The 15,202-nt window shown below is 45.9% G+C and overlaps 1 protein-coding gene across 4 annotated transcripts in view; it reads left to right on the forward strand.

The window, feature by feature from the left end:
* GRIA1 (glutamate ionotropic receptor AMPA type subunit 1) overlaps positions 1-15,202 on the forward strand; it is a gene marked incomplete at both ends in the record, with an annotated part of 124,785 nt that overhangs the window by 50,969 nt on the left and 58,614 nt on the right. For 3 of the 4 annotated variants that reach the window (XM_084268752.1, XM_084268751.1, XM_084268753.1), the window contains 2 exons: positions 9,873-10,112; positions 11,495-11,679. In XM_084268752.1, coding sequence (XP_084124878.1) covers positions 9,873-10,112; positions 11,495-11,679 — 425 coding nt within the window. The remainder of the gene's footprint in view (positions 1-9,872; positions 10,113-11,494; positions 11,680-15,202) is intronic. The other variant, XM_084268754.1, reaches the window with a different exon arrangement.

Raw genomic sequence — 15,202 nt, forward strand, 5'->3', positions numbered from 1 at the left:
CTGCATGGGGAGCCCCAGGCTCAGGGCATGAGAACACATCCTGGCTGAGGTGAGAGCACTGGTGTGTAGCTGTCCAGGTGCTGTGATCCAACCCGCCGCCTGTGACTTGTCACTCTCAAGCAGACATACGCTTTGCGTACGTGTCATGTATCTTGGTAGTGAAAGCTCGGTGTCTGGGAAGGGAAATGTTTAAAGCCACCATGAGATCTGTTAGAAGCAGACAGGGGGAGCTTTGTATGCAGGTCAGACCTCAGCACTATCAAGTGCTGCCCAGGATCCCAAAGCAGGTACAGAATATGCCATGTGCAGACGCGGGGCTGGAGGAAGTCTTCTGCTATGACTGGTCACCAGGTGAGACCTTCCTACTCAGACCTGCTCTCCAAGTACAGCTGCTCTGACTGCCCATCTTGCTGTGCAATGCATCGCCACGTCTCTGTAAGGAAATAACCATGATGGAAAGTTAGTCTGTTCCTCAGCTGTCTGCCAAGTCACAAAGTCTGGTCCTGGTGCTAGTATGGAATTCAGTGGCCCAAAAGACTGTAGTCCTCTGGATTACAAGTTGCCAAAGCCTCACAAGATAGGGTCGTGATGAAAAATTAAAAGGAATTGAGCTGATGGGGCAGGGAGAGAGGCCGAAACAGAGCTGCAGCTAAAGGCGGTCTTGATCACTACCTTCACTGTGAACCTGGGGTACATATATCGTAACTGAACTCCATGCCTGGAGCAGGCTTCAGGGAAGGGCTAATGGAGACATTATTATGAGCAGGAAATAAACCTAAAAAAAACCCCAGAAACAGCGCAACTGGGAAAATTTATGAAAATACCATTTTCTCAATCAAAATCAGCAACACACGTCTCAGGGATGCCACAGGGAACACATAAGAGACCAAGACATCTGCTTGACCTCCAAACTGACTAGAGAAAATTTGTGGATATCTATGCAGATGTTTTTTGAAGCAGGAGGGGCATGGGACCAGAATTTTTATAATCAGGATGAAGATTAAGAAAGGAATTGTTGAGGTAGACGTTAACACCCTCCTTCCCCGATGGAAGTAAACATTAACGTTGGAATAATTTTTCCAGGGAAAGCCCAGTCTGTTTTTTGCGGTGTGATCTGCAACTAGTTTCAAGACAGGCCCTTACAAAATCCTCAGCAGAACCTGAAGCTTGCACTGAAGACAGTCACGGCCTTTAATGTCTAGAAAAACTGCTGTGAACAGATATAATGTATTAAGGAAAGAAAAGAAGCTATTGAAGACAAAATGCATTTCACCCACAGTGAGCTCTTCTCTACGTGACACATTTGCTTTCTGCTATTGCTTATCTTCCTCCCTCCCACCCCTCACTCCCCTCTCTTTACTCTGTTTTTGTAATTCAGCTCTTACAACCCAGAATTAAATGTTGTGCTGACCCAAGTGCAGCGTGCTCTGTACTGTATTGACATGCTGTGGGTTTGGTGCTTTATTCTTTTCCTTCCTTGTTGTCCATGCTCCCCAGCAGAAAGCTGCACTGTGATATTGTACTTAGTTCCCCTAGTACAGCACTATCTGCAGAAGGACCAATATAGTACAAAAAGCCATGTAATAAAGCAGCAGAAGCAAAGTTGGTTCAACCCTCATGCTTTGCCTCCTTTTATAATGTCGCTGTCACTTTTTCATCTGTACTAATCTTGCTTTAATATTTATGACTCTGCTTCAGATGTGGAGTTCAATGAGGACAAATTTTTGGGTTACTGTCTCATTGTAGGAGAGGTGCTAGCAGGGATAGCTGGTCTTGCAGAGCCCGTAGGGTCCATAGCAACCTCTGTCTGTAGCTGGGATGGATGCATCTCCTCCTCTCCTTCTAAGGGAGCTGCAGGGGAGCTTGAGGTAAGGGTTTTGAGCAGGAGGTAGTAGCTGTTTTGTAGTTTCTGCAGCTCCAAAGACACCTGGTATGGCCAGCATCTTCTGTTTGCTTCTTTTTGGACACAGCATAATGCTGGACCACCCGGCAGCCCTGCTGCCAGCGCAGGATCCTGACTGTGTAAAACACAGCTGGCTCGTGTCAAGGTCAAACTGCTCAAAGGCAGTTCAAGGCTTAAGAGCCACATGTGGGTCACCCCCGAGCTTCAGGAGCAGATGTATTTTTCATTAACTAAAAATGATGATTTTTAATGACATCATGTGCCAGAAAAGGATCTCAGAATCCCAACCGGGTTTGCTTGCCACAGTTTGACAGCTAGCTGTACCCCAAAAATGCGCCAGAGTGGCATGTAGGAAAAGAGAATCTTTTTTAAAAGACTCCCACTTTGAAAACAAGGCAAGGTAGAAAGGTCAGATCCTCTATTAGAGCTGGAAAATGCAGAATTGTTTCAGGCTCCAAAGCCCTTTTGCATGGCTGTTCTGTTTTTAAAAAGTTATGAAAGCAGGGACTGCCATGGAAAAACTGTAGCCGTGGTTTGGGGCACTGGAGAGATGAAGGCAGTAGACAGCAAAAAACCTTACGCAGCTTGAGAACGTGGCATCAGTGCTTCAGGCTCAGGATACAGTCTTGTTACAGGTCCAGATGAGTATGGACCAAGAGGCAGTCTCTGACCCAAGGGATTGGTACAGATGGGGCTCAGAGAAAGGCAGTCACCTTCCTCCACCTCACTAACAAAGATCCAAGCCATGGTTAGATAAAAACCCTGAAACAGAGATGGCCCTGGACCTGCTTCCCTTTGCACATAATCCGATCTGTTAGCCACGGGACCCTCATTAGCCGATCTGTCCCTGTCAGAACCATAACCTAATTCTAAACACAGGAGGAATGGGCTTTTGTGAAATCTGAATGCTGCTTGAGATGGGCATCATGTGGTGTCTCTGTTCTCTTTCCATGAGCTAGCCATCATTTGAAGGCTACCCAGAAAATACAGCTGTCAGTTGACATTTTATTTAAGGGGCCATCCAAGTTGTGGCCCCAGAAGCCCCAGGTGTCAGCAGGTACATGCCCACGTCGCTTATGGTCTCTCATCCAGGACCCGTTAAAAGATAGATACTTATGATCTCAAAGCCATCATTACTCAGAAACAGTTTGAGTATTGACTGAAACCCCTTCAATATATTTAATTCTTAGTTTTATATGTTTCAACAAAATTTTAGGAATCCCCAAAGTAACAATATGTTTAAAAACAAGCAAAGCAAACAAGGAAAGTCTTCTCAAACATCTTGGTTTTCCTTCTCTCCTTTTTTCAACAAGCTCAGTGACCCCATTAAGACCTTTGATATTTGAATTTTCTTTGCTGTTTTTCACTCTGGATAAGAAGTGAATTTCAAAACACTAGCAGAAAAAGGTTTCAAGATGTGAAGTTCACAACTGGAAGAAAGAGAATTTTCAACTGGTCCATTTGATAGAGAGGTTAAAGTCAACTTCCCATGGCCACATCTTCCACTACCATGATTATAATTCAGAAGTGCACTGAAATGACTGAGAGTCCATGTTGTTAATTTTTGTTGATAGAAGCACCTTGCTATCACTGTTTCCTTAAACTCAGCAGTATGCCAGAAAGAAGTTATCCCAAATCCAATTTGGTCTGAAGGAAAACCTGCCATTTATCAGCCAGGCAAACTAAGACTTATTTGTCAGGCAGGCAAACTTAACTGAAAAAATTGAAGCTATCAGCATAAACAGTTATGAGCAGCTCTCAGTCATAGTTTATTGTTTAAATATGAGGGAAGGAAAGCAGATCTTGATGTAAAAATCAACACTACTTCCCAGCTTCCAAGGTGGTCAGAGCAGCAGTGCAGGAAAATGATGGAAAGGAGCACATTTCCGTGTCTCTTATAGAGTTGAAAGAGAAACATATATTTCTTGTGATATCACATCAGCCTGATTTGCAGTTGATCAAATATAAGGGACATATCTGCTGTCAGCTAAATACATGCGTGGAGTGATGGGGGAGTGTAGAATCTGTTTGGCTTTCCCCAGCTAGAAAAATCTGTGGGAACATGCTGTCGTTGGGATGTGCTGAAGAGATGCGCTCTGGCACCTACGCCACACTGGAGAGCTGTGAGGACAAACATTTGGGAGGAAAGCTGAGCTGATCCTAATTGAAGCAGACACTAGCGCTCTTTCATTGAAATTCCACCGGCTTCGCCAACCTGATGTCAGGTTCTCCATCACCATGTGAGGGTCGCCTCCAGGCAGGGCATGCTAAAAATAAATTACACATGCACATCCCTCCTCCTCCTCCTCTTCTTTCCCACATGTGCACACATACACTCTAAGTGAGCAAGGAAGAGCATGTGGGAACTGCTCCTTGACACCGCTGTTGTCAATGAGTATGTTTTGCTGCAAATGAGGGTTTTGGTTCTGTGTCCCAAGAGGTTTGGGCAGATGAAGGAGGTGCCACACTGATAGTGGGGCTGCAGGCATGGCAGGGCTGGTCTTCAATAGCTTACAGAGGACAGTAGGCTGAGCTGACTATTTCATTGCACTTAAAGTCTGGCCACGCTCATCTTACAAATTTTAAAGCCATCTGGAGGAAGTGCTGTGTGTTCTGGATTGGGTGGTTTCAAAGATTTCTTCTTATCTTGAACTCTTCATTTACAAATTGCCCTTTTCTTTCCCTACCTGCTTGGGCTATGAAGAGTAGTTTACTTAAAATCCTTATGTCGTCTGCAGCTCAGCATTGCAGGAATGACTTTCCTGGGGAGGGTGTGTTGTCTTTCCTCCTAGATCCTCCTTAGACAGGATATCCTCCAGGGTGGTGAAGGTCTCTAAGATCTGGCAGGGACCATCTGGCTTTTCGTTTCCTTCTGCAACATAGAACATGAGTTGTTTGTGGGGAACATCTGGGGATATTTTGTTTAATCAGTTTTTTATTGCTCTTGCGGCGTTGTGTATTAGCACTGTCTCTGCTACTTCTGTTCTCTATCAGAGGCACACAGCAGTTGAGTCTCCAGAGAGTTTAAATGCCTTCAACTAAACCATATTATTGGCTCCCTCCAGGGGTAGCTGGGTGAAACTTAATGGTCCATGAGATACAAAAAGTCAGTAGAAATGATCTAATGTCCCCTTCTAGTCTTAAACTCAGTGAAATGGTGAAAATTCTGCTTCTAAAGGAAATGGCAGATGAACAGTTGCCAGGATCTCCTACTAGGCTTCTTCTCCAGCTGTGTCCTTGGGGAGCAGTCCTGTTCGCAGATCCTCAGCAGAATTGCACCATTTTCACTCCTGGAGAGCAAATCCTCATTCCCATCCTTATGTGCAGCCCATTTGCCCTTCCTCCTCCCTCAAATGCTGAGACTGTTTCAGCCCCTGTTTTGGGGGACCATTTCTGGGAGAAACCTTTTTGGTTTTCCTTCTGCTTTTACCAAAAGCCAAATGAGGTATCTGTTGTATCTGACATCTGCCTTTCACATGGATCAAACCTCCAGTTCCAAAATATCTCCGACCTTCCTGAATGCAGAAATCAGTCTTGTGCATCTACTCTCTCTATGATGGTTGAAAGCTTTAGCCAAGAAAAGTCTCCCAGGAACTTTTATGGAGTCAAAAAAATCTCTTTTGTTTCCCTCTTCTGCAGAGAAAATGTACAGTTTAAACTTGTGGGCATGTATTTTTCTTTTTCTTGGAAGCATTTGCAAAGATGGCCAGAGCTGCCTGTCTTCAGCTGCTGGGTAGGTGTCCTACCCAGCGTGTGCTTTCAATAAAATCAGTGTTTCGACTCTCAGATTTAAATGCTTTACCTTGAATATTTCCATATGAAAAGAGAAACTTGAGAGAAATTGCTGGAATAGAAATCCCAGAGTCTGGGGATTTCAAGCATGAGTGATGCACGCATGCTTTTTCCTCATCTGAATTCAAGGACACCCGAGCTCCACAATGGCTACCTTTCCACAAAGGGAGAGGGGAGGCCTCTTCCTGCTTGCTCTAGGACATCAGTCATATTTTAACTAGGTACCAGGCATCTTAAGAAGCTATTTTTATGTTGACTACATTTTAGAAGTGTTTTTAGAACAGTCTGAGGAGCTCTCACTTCAGGTAGCTGCAGCAGCTGCTACAGGGCTGTGTCCAAAGTGCAGCTGGTTGTTGCTGAGCTCTCTTTCCGGGTAACAAACAAGTTAATGCCTTTGTTTTTACCTAATTCTATTGATGAAATGGCCTCAGTGAGAGATCCTGTGCCTGCAGAAGGAGGGATATTGGATGTCCATTGTGCTCAGTAAAGCACACACTGGGAATGTCCCAGCCAGAAGTCCAAACCTCATCAATTATACAAGACTGATCAGGATGAATACAATAGTAGTTGCCATGGTTATCAATCATTATGAACTATATTTTCTGAAGGTTTGTTTAGAGGAAAACTCCTCTGTAATTAATTACAAATTCATTATAAGATAATACAGTTACTGCATAGTTACAGCCCAGAGTAGACAGGGAGAAATAGCCAGCCTCATCTCAGTGGTCTGTGGGGACAGGACAAGGGGCGATGGCTTCAAGTTGGAGCACAGGAAGTTCTGCACCAATATGTGGAAGAACTTTTTCACAGCCAGGATGACAGAGCCCTGGCACAGGCTGCCCAGGGGAGTGTGCAGTCTCCTTCTCTGGAGATATTCAAGACCCATCTGGACGCCGACCTGTGTGACCTGTCCTAGGGACCCTGCTTTGGCAGGGGGGTTGGACTCGATGATCTCTGGAGGTCCTTTCCAACCCCTACAGTTCTGTGATTCTCTGTCCTCCTTTCCCTTTGCACAGCCAGATGCCAGGAATAGCACACACAAACTGTCGCAGAAGCCTGCATTTGCATCCAGGCAAGCACTCCTCACTCATGCTCATATCTTTGGGTATGAAGACATTTATGATGTTGCATTTCAACCAGTTTCCCACCTAGCTCTTTAGAGGTAGCTGGCTGGAGGCTTGCAAAGTGTGATGCTATCACCAGCCAGTCGACCAGAAGAGCTCGACTTGTTGGGCCTTCCATTCCACCATGATCTTTATCCTTTTTATGTTTCTTAATCTTTCTAGAAAAGCATCAGCCAGAGCCTAGTGACTGCTGAGGAACTGATAAGCTTCCTCCCCTACTAGAAAAACAAAGAGAGTTTAAAATATTTGCTTACTCTAGTTAAGATTTACAGTTCTTAATAGTGTGTTATTAGGAAGCTGCTGAGCAATCAAATGAGGACACAATTGTTAATAAGTTTGCTTAATATAACAATTAAGTCAAGTTTAAGGAAATTCCAGCTATCTCTTAGTGCATTAAATACATGGCAAGTAACTTCTTTGTAGTTTTTGCTGAGTAAATTCATTAGGAACATCTGTAATTTAAAATAGTTCTGAGATTTAAATAATTTTACAGCCACTGCTTTTACATTATGCCAAGTTCCATCCCAGAAAGGTGCCTGTAGTTCTCACTCTTCATTTTTCCTGGTTGACACGACAGTTTCTTTGCTGTTCCATGGGTGACAAGACTTTCAGCAAGTCTTGCCTTTTTTTTCTTTCCTCCAAATCATCTGCCTTGTCCATGGCCCCTCTTACTGTGAAAGCACAAAGCGAGGAGCTACGGTTCTTTCCAAACTTACTAATGATAAAGACTGTTCGTTCTCCCAGTCGTCTTTGGTGCAATCTGTTTCAAACGCTGGGATTGATGAGTGTCTCAGAACAGTGTAGGAGGGCTGCCTGAGCGTGACTGAGCCACAGAGTTAAAAAAAAATCCTTTAAAAAAAAAAAGAATAAGATTCATTTCAAACAGAAAATAAAACTCAAGGAAGCCATGGCTTGCCTGAAACAAAACAAAACAAGCCAGCTAAGTTTATTGTCTGGGTTATTAATTGTGCTGGATTGTATAGCTTCCTTGAGAATGTCACTTTAATCATTCGCTGAGTCTGAAGCCTGGGTCTCTGGAGATCGTGTTCTGATCTCTCACATATGGCATATCGCACTGTTCATTAGACCCACCGGTCCAGTCACATGGAAACGATGTTCAGACCGTGTCTATCTGTGTCTGCTACTTTTCTTCCTGGATGTGTCAGTCTCATGATGAGGGCAGTGACTCCAGCTGATACAGACACGATTGCTGATTGCAAAGAGAGACATTGCTGTGAAAATAGATGGAAGAGGGGTTTGTTTCCATCGTGGGCTGGGCTTTGCCCCCACCCTGTAGAAAGACAAATTTCCTCAGGGGAGTAGGGTGCTGAGGTACGTGAGATCACAGACCTGAGCAGGGAATGGGTGATCTCTGGGGACAAACGGCTGGACTGGGATTCCCAAAACCTGGGCTCAACTCCAAGAGGAAGGAAAAATTCTCACTGGTCTAATGACATTCAGTTCTCAGCTCTCCACACGGTGCTGTTTCAAAAATCTGGCTGCTCCATTTTGGTGGTGAGATGGGAGCAGGAACTGGCTTTGCACAGTGGGGAGCAGGATTTCTGGCTCTTGCCTCTGAATCTTTGATGCTGGCATTTGAGATGTGAGGAACTAGGTGATCTTATCCAGGATGGCTGTCAGCCAGTCAGGGATGACTTCTGGGCCTGCTGGAGGGACAGAGCTTGGATGAAGCCCAGCTAAGGATGAAGCAAGCTCATGTTTAGGAGCCTGTCTCCAGCCACATGTGAAGAAGGTTCGATGCTGGCAGCTACCAGCAGGAACCAGGTCAAGGGATTCCCAAGCAGCGCAGAGTGCTTGCCAGGGGACCCCAAAATGTCACATTCAACTTCTCACTGTGCACTCTGATGAGGGGGGGGTGGGTGGGGCTGGCGAGTGATGTGTGAATTGTTGAGTCAGTATAAATGTCACAGCCAAGGGTCGTCAGAGTGACAACAGGAGGAGACACTAGTGCCAGGAGTTCTGACACAGGGAAAATGCTGTCACTGCCACCACCTCCGTCTTGGAGATTTATTGATGATAACTTGGGATGTGCCATAAACAGGAGTGATATTAAATGAGTCTGACTGTCTCAGGGGCTAAGTTTTACAACCGAAAGTGTGAACTCTCTCTGCCTCACTGAGATCCTGAGGCATTTTTCCAGCAGCTCCCACGATCTCATTAAATGCTCTCCTGAGAAGGGCTCCCACCCTGCAAAGCACAGTGCCAGCTGCTGGGATCAGACACAAATATCCACATGGGAACCCAGCATGCATCCTCAGAGCTTAATCCTGAGGACCTCTCAGGCTACCACCACTGCTTCGCTGGGCCCACAGTCTTCCTCACTGCAGCTTTGTGAGGACACCAGAAATTGCCATGTAGGTGTCCCCAGGTACCAACCCCCCCTTTGGTGTCAGAGGCTCTGACCTCAGTGTCCGCAGCCCTTGCCCCAGGACAAACCTCCCTGTAGTTGCGCTATGACTGCACTGAACCCAGGCGAACCTTTGCTGAGAAGCCCTGTCAGCATGGTCTCAACTTCTGAAGTCTAAGCCATGGTTTTCTCTTGGAGTCATTGGCTGCAAAGCTCTGTGCTTTGCAAATGCTTTCCTTCTGCTCCTTGAATGCATCTGGGGCTGCAAGAGGCAGCTCTAGCTTCAGCTTTCTCCCCTGTAATAAAACAGTTCCAGAGGCAAGATAGCTTCCATCCCACAGACAGTGGGCTTGGTCAACCTCCATGCTTTTCTGCTGAGGGCTTCCCTTGTTCAGATAACACGTTATATTCCAGAAGCAGCAAAACCTTCAGCAGAGCCCTGGGGATACTGAATTCACTCTTCTGTATCATTCCTGCCTATCAAAGGTAAAGTAGGTCTGTGGAGATCAAGGGCAGAGCACTCCATGGCCACAAGCCCTGTTCTTCACAGCTTGAGTTCACCAACCCACGGGCCTCACGGAAAGTGATCTAGCCAGGAAAGCCTGCACCTTATTTCAGGGAAAAGTTTTATTTTGGTGATTTCCCTGAGAAACCTCCTTGTCCTTCTTTTCTCTCTGCTCCTCAGTCTGCTCACAGTTCTCTAAGGGCGTCTATGCCATCTTTGGGTTTTATGAGAGGAGGACCGTCAACATGCTCACATCGTTCTGCGGAGCTCTCCACGTCTGCTTCATAACACCCAGCTTCCCTGTCGAAACGTCCAACCAGTTTGTTCTCCAGCTTCGCCCAGAGCTCCAGGATGCCCTCATCAGTGTCATCGAGCACTACAGCTGGCAGAAGTTTGTGTACATTTATGATGCTGACCGAGGTGAGTCACAAGTACATGGGAAGGGTTACCAGGCAGTTAAACATAGTGATCTAGGTAGAGTCTTTGCCTCAAGAAGCTTTCTTAGTGTTGGTTGCTGGAGGCTCAGAGGATGACTATTGAAGGGTCATCCTATGTTTTCCCTGTTCTCTATTTCTTTTCTAAATATTCATTACCTCTGAAGGTGGGCGTTGATCTAAATGAAGCATTAGCCTGACCCACTAAGGTCACAGGCTTCATAAGGTCAGGTCTGAGCCCCATCACCACGAGGGATATATTTAACATGTAAACGGTTTGAACTTCAAATGGAAAGTTGTTTATAGTGAATAGTTCTCTCAAGCCCAAGGCCACTGAATCCCACATCTATGATGGTGAACTGAGAGATGCACAGGTCTCATCTGAGCCCACATCCAGTTGTGCATGTGTTTCTGGCAGGTAGCTTGGAAAACTCAAAATTCCCTATGTGAGTGTTATTTGCCTTAAAAATAAAAGCTTTGCTGGGCTCTTGGAAGATATTATCTAATTTCCTAAACCATGAACAGGGCTAGTGAGCTCATTGCTCTGTGATTGAGTTTCCCAGCTCTCAGATGCCTTTAAAGCTCCAGGCTTGGAGCCCAAGAGCAAAATGGATTTGTGGAAGACAGCACAGAGGTAAGGGTGATTCACAGCTCTGTCCTGGAAGCTATCATCAGTCATTGCAGGGACAGGATGACCTTGAGGGACAAGGCAAAGGTGTAAAAGCACCCCACCCTGCTTTCTGTTGCCATGAGGCACAGGCACACTGAATATCCCAGAAGGACTGGCAGATTTGTCTAGCAGGACCCCAGAGTAATGATGACTATGTTCACCTCCTCTGGAAGGCTGTGCTTGTAATTTAGGCACAATCCTTTTAAAAATAATGACATTTTCTGATGAGATGTTGCCAAAAGCAACAGGGACACTGAAATATGATTGTATCTTGTGATTGCTGAGGGTGTCCCTAACCCTAGGAGCATAGAACCTAAACAGATCAGAGAAGCGAACTATGGCCCAAAGAAACTAAGTGATTTTGGCAGTGACAGACAAGAAGATGGGGATTAGGGCTCTTATCTGAATCCCACAGTAGGGCCTGATCTACAAGACTGATCTGCCAATTAAAAAGGAAAATTAGGCCTGGGACCATACTATTTTCCTGTGCTAGGACAGAAAAAGCAGGAGTCATTAACTGTAGCCCAGCTGTGTTTGGGTAAGATGCTGGACTGCTAGCTTCTCTCTGTAGTTCTGCTGCACGCCTGCAATACTGTGTCCAGCCCAGCTTGAGGCAGCTACGCAGGCTGGAAGGATGGAAAGATGTCATTGCACAACTAAAACCTGGTTTTCCCCCTACTGTCCTCTTCCCATGCCAGGGTTGTCAGTCCTACAGAAAGTGTTGGACACTGCAGCTGAGAAGAACTGGCAGGTGACAGCTGTCAACATCCTGACAACAACAGAAGAGGGCTACCGCGTGCTCTTCCAGGAGCTGGAGAAGAAGAAGGAAAGGCTGGTAGTGGTGGACTGTGAATCTGAGCGGCTCAACATCATCCTTAGCAAGGTTGTGCTGGTGCAGGTCTTATGGTGGGGTCTTGCATGCAGAATGGGAAGGGTTGTTTCTCCCAGAGAAGTTTTCCTCCCCGTTCTTGTCTGATGCATGTCCCATTGCAGCTCTCGTTGAATGTGGTGTGTGTATTGCAGCTGGCTGCTGAGCTTACAGGTATTTCTTCCTTGTGTTACTGTGGAAACTGTAAAGCCATACAAATACTGTGAGCTCCCATGTATTCATGCTGAGTGAGCTCTGCTGCTCCAAGTTCCCTACTTGTTTGACTCCTCTGTTGAACCCTTAACACCCCCTTACTCCCCAATGAGTTTGTTTTGTGCTAATTCTTCCAAGCAGCATGTACAATATGCAGCACTTCCTTATTCTGATGAGTTTTTTTCTCCAGTTTTCCCACCTCCTGTGAGTTAAGGCGGAGGTGTGAATCGGCACTGCCAGACTCCTGGTCCTCCAGCCTCTGTGTGTTGCACCAAATTCTCACAACCACTGCCAGCAGGGCAGAGATGGAGAAGCTTTATGGTACATCTGTGGCATCCTCAGGACTGCTGTTTCCAGATCAGGCTGGAGCTGAGCGTCCTCCCAGGGCAATCAGGCTGTAGCAGGATCAGATCCCAGCTCTTCTTGTGCCTTGTAGCAAGAGGGACCAGTTCATTGCCAGATATCGCCTGGCTTTTTTATCAGCTCATGGCCACGATATAGATGGGATGTGCAACAGAGGACTCAGCAAGTAGGTTGTGTGCCCTGCCTCACTCATCCTCAATCTACATAGGTTACCCAGCAGTGCAGATCCAAATTTTCTCTATCCCCTTTCTTCCATGCCTCCCTTAATGCTTTCCCTGAATCCTGAATATGGACTGCTGTGGACATGAGACCAATGCAAGCTCATGGACAGGTCTTAATCCACAGCTGTGTCCCCTCTTCAGTTCCAGCCTTAATAAGTTTCACTCTCACACCTATAGCCAAGGCTTTCCCCACAGCTGGGACTCCTGTCCCACACAGCTTAGAAAGATCCCCACAGTTCCACACAGCTGGAGCACTATGACTCCTGTTTCTGTGCTTCTCATAACCAGCTCGCTCTTCCCTCGTGCTTCACACGACACTTTTTCTAAGCTACCTGTCATCTCTGGTCTCACACTTCAGCGGCTCCCTGTCTGGGGCCAGGATTGCCATTTCACCAGCTGCACGGCTCAGAGATGAGCACAGTCCCTTCTGGTGGGATGTCTCTGGGTGCCATGTAGCAACAAAGCAGGTAGCATGTTTTAACCTCAAAGTAAGGATCATGCTCATAAAGGAAAGACCAGATTATTCTGGAGGGTAAAGTCTTCTTTCTGACCACAGAGTTTTAGCTGAGTAAAATTTTTGACAGGACCTAGGCAGAGAATTTGCCTTTCCTGCAAGCTTTCCTATAGGGTATATCAGATTTCTAGGGTTAATAATGTTAGGGTTTTAAGCCTGTTTTTTTTTTTTTCTAACAGGGAGTTCTTTAATCAAATATTGTCTAGTTTTCCTAATATGAACAGGAAAATAAGTCTTTATTTCAAACTTCTTCAATAACTGGTGCAAGCATTACACTTAGATCTAAGTAAAGCTATTTTCAAGAACAATAAACAACACAGGTCTTGTGATTATTATTGTTTTGTAATACTGTAAAAGCATCCACTAAAGACAGAGTAATCCCAGCAGATGTCTGTGCCAAACAGGCAACACTCCTGTTAGGGATAGGGCTGTAGGCAACTTTTTTCAGACCTGTGTAGTCCATTTTTATCCCCATTTAACTTCTAGTTCTGAGTCCACGGGGATTTCCGACAGCAGAGGTAGTTATCCCAGTGTAAGCAGGGGATGCTGGGTCTTTCACAACATGCATATGACTGGAGGGGGTCAAATATGGTGTTCAGCTTATTATCACGTGAAATTCAGCTGGGACTTAAATTCAGGCTGGAGGGTGGGCTCTCAGCTCACGGCACTGGCAACCTCTCCGTGGATGTCACTGCTCTGTTTGCCCTGTCTCTTCAAGTGTCTGAGGTGTTCAGAGAGCTGCCTCAGCCTCTCAGGGACATTTTAATGCATTGATTTTCTTCCCTGACACGCCTGCCTCTCTCTTTCCGTGGCTGTGAATTTGTGCTCCCTGGTGAACAGAAGAGCTGGGGATGGCTGCTTAGCATCAGGCCCTCACACGTACACACTGGGGCTTGCACATGCTTTTAATTACTCCTCCCCATCCTGTGCACATTACACAAGTAACCATCACCGCCTCAGCAAGGAAGTCCTGGGATGCTGGAGTCGGTAGCTGTGGAGGAGCCAGAGCTCAATGTGTTAATGATATGCGGGACAATGACCTGATTTCTTGCTCAGAGCTTCCTCTGTGTCATGTCTCAAGGGCATGATTTATCTTTGCCGAGATAACTGTTGTTTATAAGCCAGGCCTTGGTTCAGGGCAGGATATCTGTGGGGCCGCACTGTGTAGCCTTAATGGGATAAGTGAGCGGTGGGTTGTATTCCATCAAAGCCCTGTATTGTTTCTTCCTTGTCTCTCATTAAAATGAATAACTGGAATTTCTCCTTTGCCACTGTTTCACTCTGAGAGGATTTCTCTCTAATAGATGTCAAACTGGCCCATTAAGAAGTGGGTAATGAAACCTAGGTGGCCCAAGTGAGCTATCAGCATGCAGCCCAGCACAGCAACTCACCACGTTCAAGCTAAGTGATAAATGCTATTATAACCTCAGCTTGCTACCGCCGTCCGGACACATTAGGACTGAGCAAGCATTTTAAAATAAATTAAGATCACAAATAACTGTGTAAAACATGGGAAGCAAGCCTCATAATTCAGGTCGATGGGCTGCAAGATTAACAGCTCAGGGAAAGCTGGATGGCAGCCCTCTCCAGTTCACTGACTCTGACACCTAATAAAATAGCAAAGGGAGAGTTTGGGCAGAAGAAACCAATGCCAGCTGTTGTTGACACTGGAGAACTGGGGAATTGGATCGTAATTCTTAGACATCTCAGCACCCCAGAGATGCTCCTTCCTCTCCCGGGGTCTTGGGACTTACTGCAAAGGTCAGTCTCACTTAGCAAATGGAAGGGTCTGGTTTTCCTTCTCATATCTGGAATGGAAGATACTCATAAAACTCCCCATAATGAGAGCATATATCTTCACAGCCTTATGTATATCAAGTGTTTTTTCTGAGGGTTCCAGGCTGCTCAGCAGAAACTGTATTGAGGGAACCTGTGGGGAGAGCCACGGGGCAATGAAGCCAGTGGTGCTGACATGAGTTCTGTAAGAAACTGCTATTAAATGAAACCTTCATTGGAGTTAATTGCCGCCCCCACATTAATGCTGGGAACCAGATGAGTTTTAACGTGCGTGCAAGAACACTTCATCAGAGAAAGGCTAAGGCAGATGAACCAGTTGCACAGAACAAGTGTCAGCTCATTTATAATCCATTTGGAAATCCCTAAACGGCTGCTCATGATAATCCGGGAGTGCTGTCCCATGGGGAGGATCAGATTGTGTGTGCCTCGT

This window comes from Gallinula chloropus (genome assembly GCF_964237585.1).
Source record: "Gallinula chloropus genome assembly, chromosome: 10".
In the NCBI taxonomy this organism is placed as follows: domain Eukaryota; kingdom Metazoa; phylum Chordata; class Aves; order Gruiformes; family Rallidae; genus Gallinula; species Gallinula chloropus.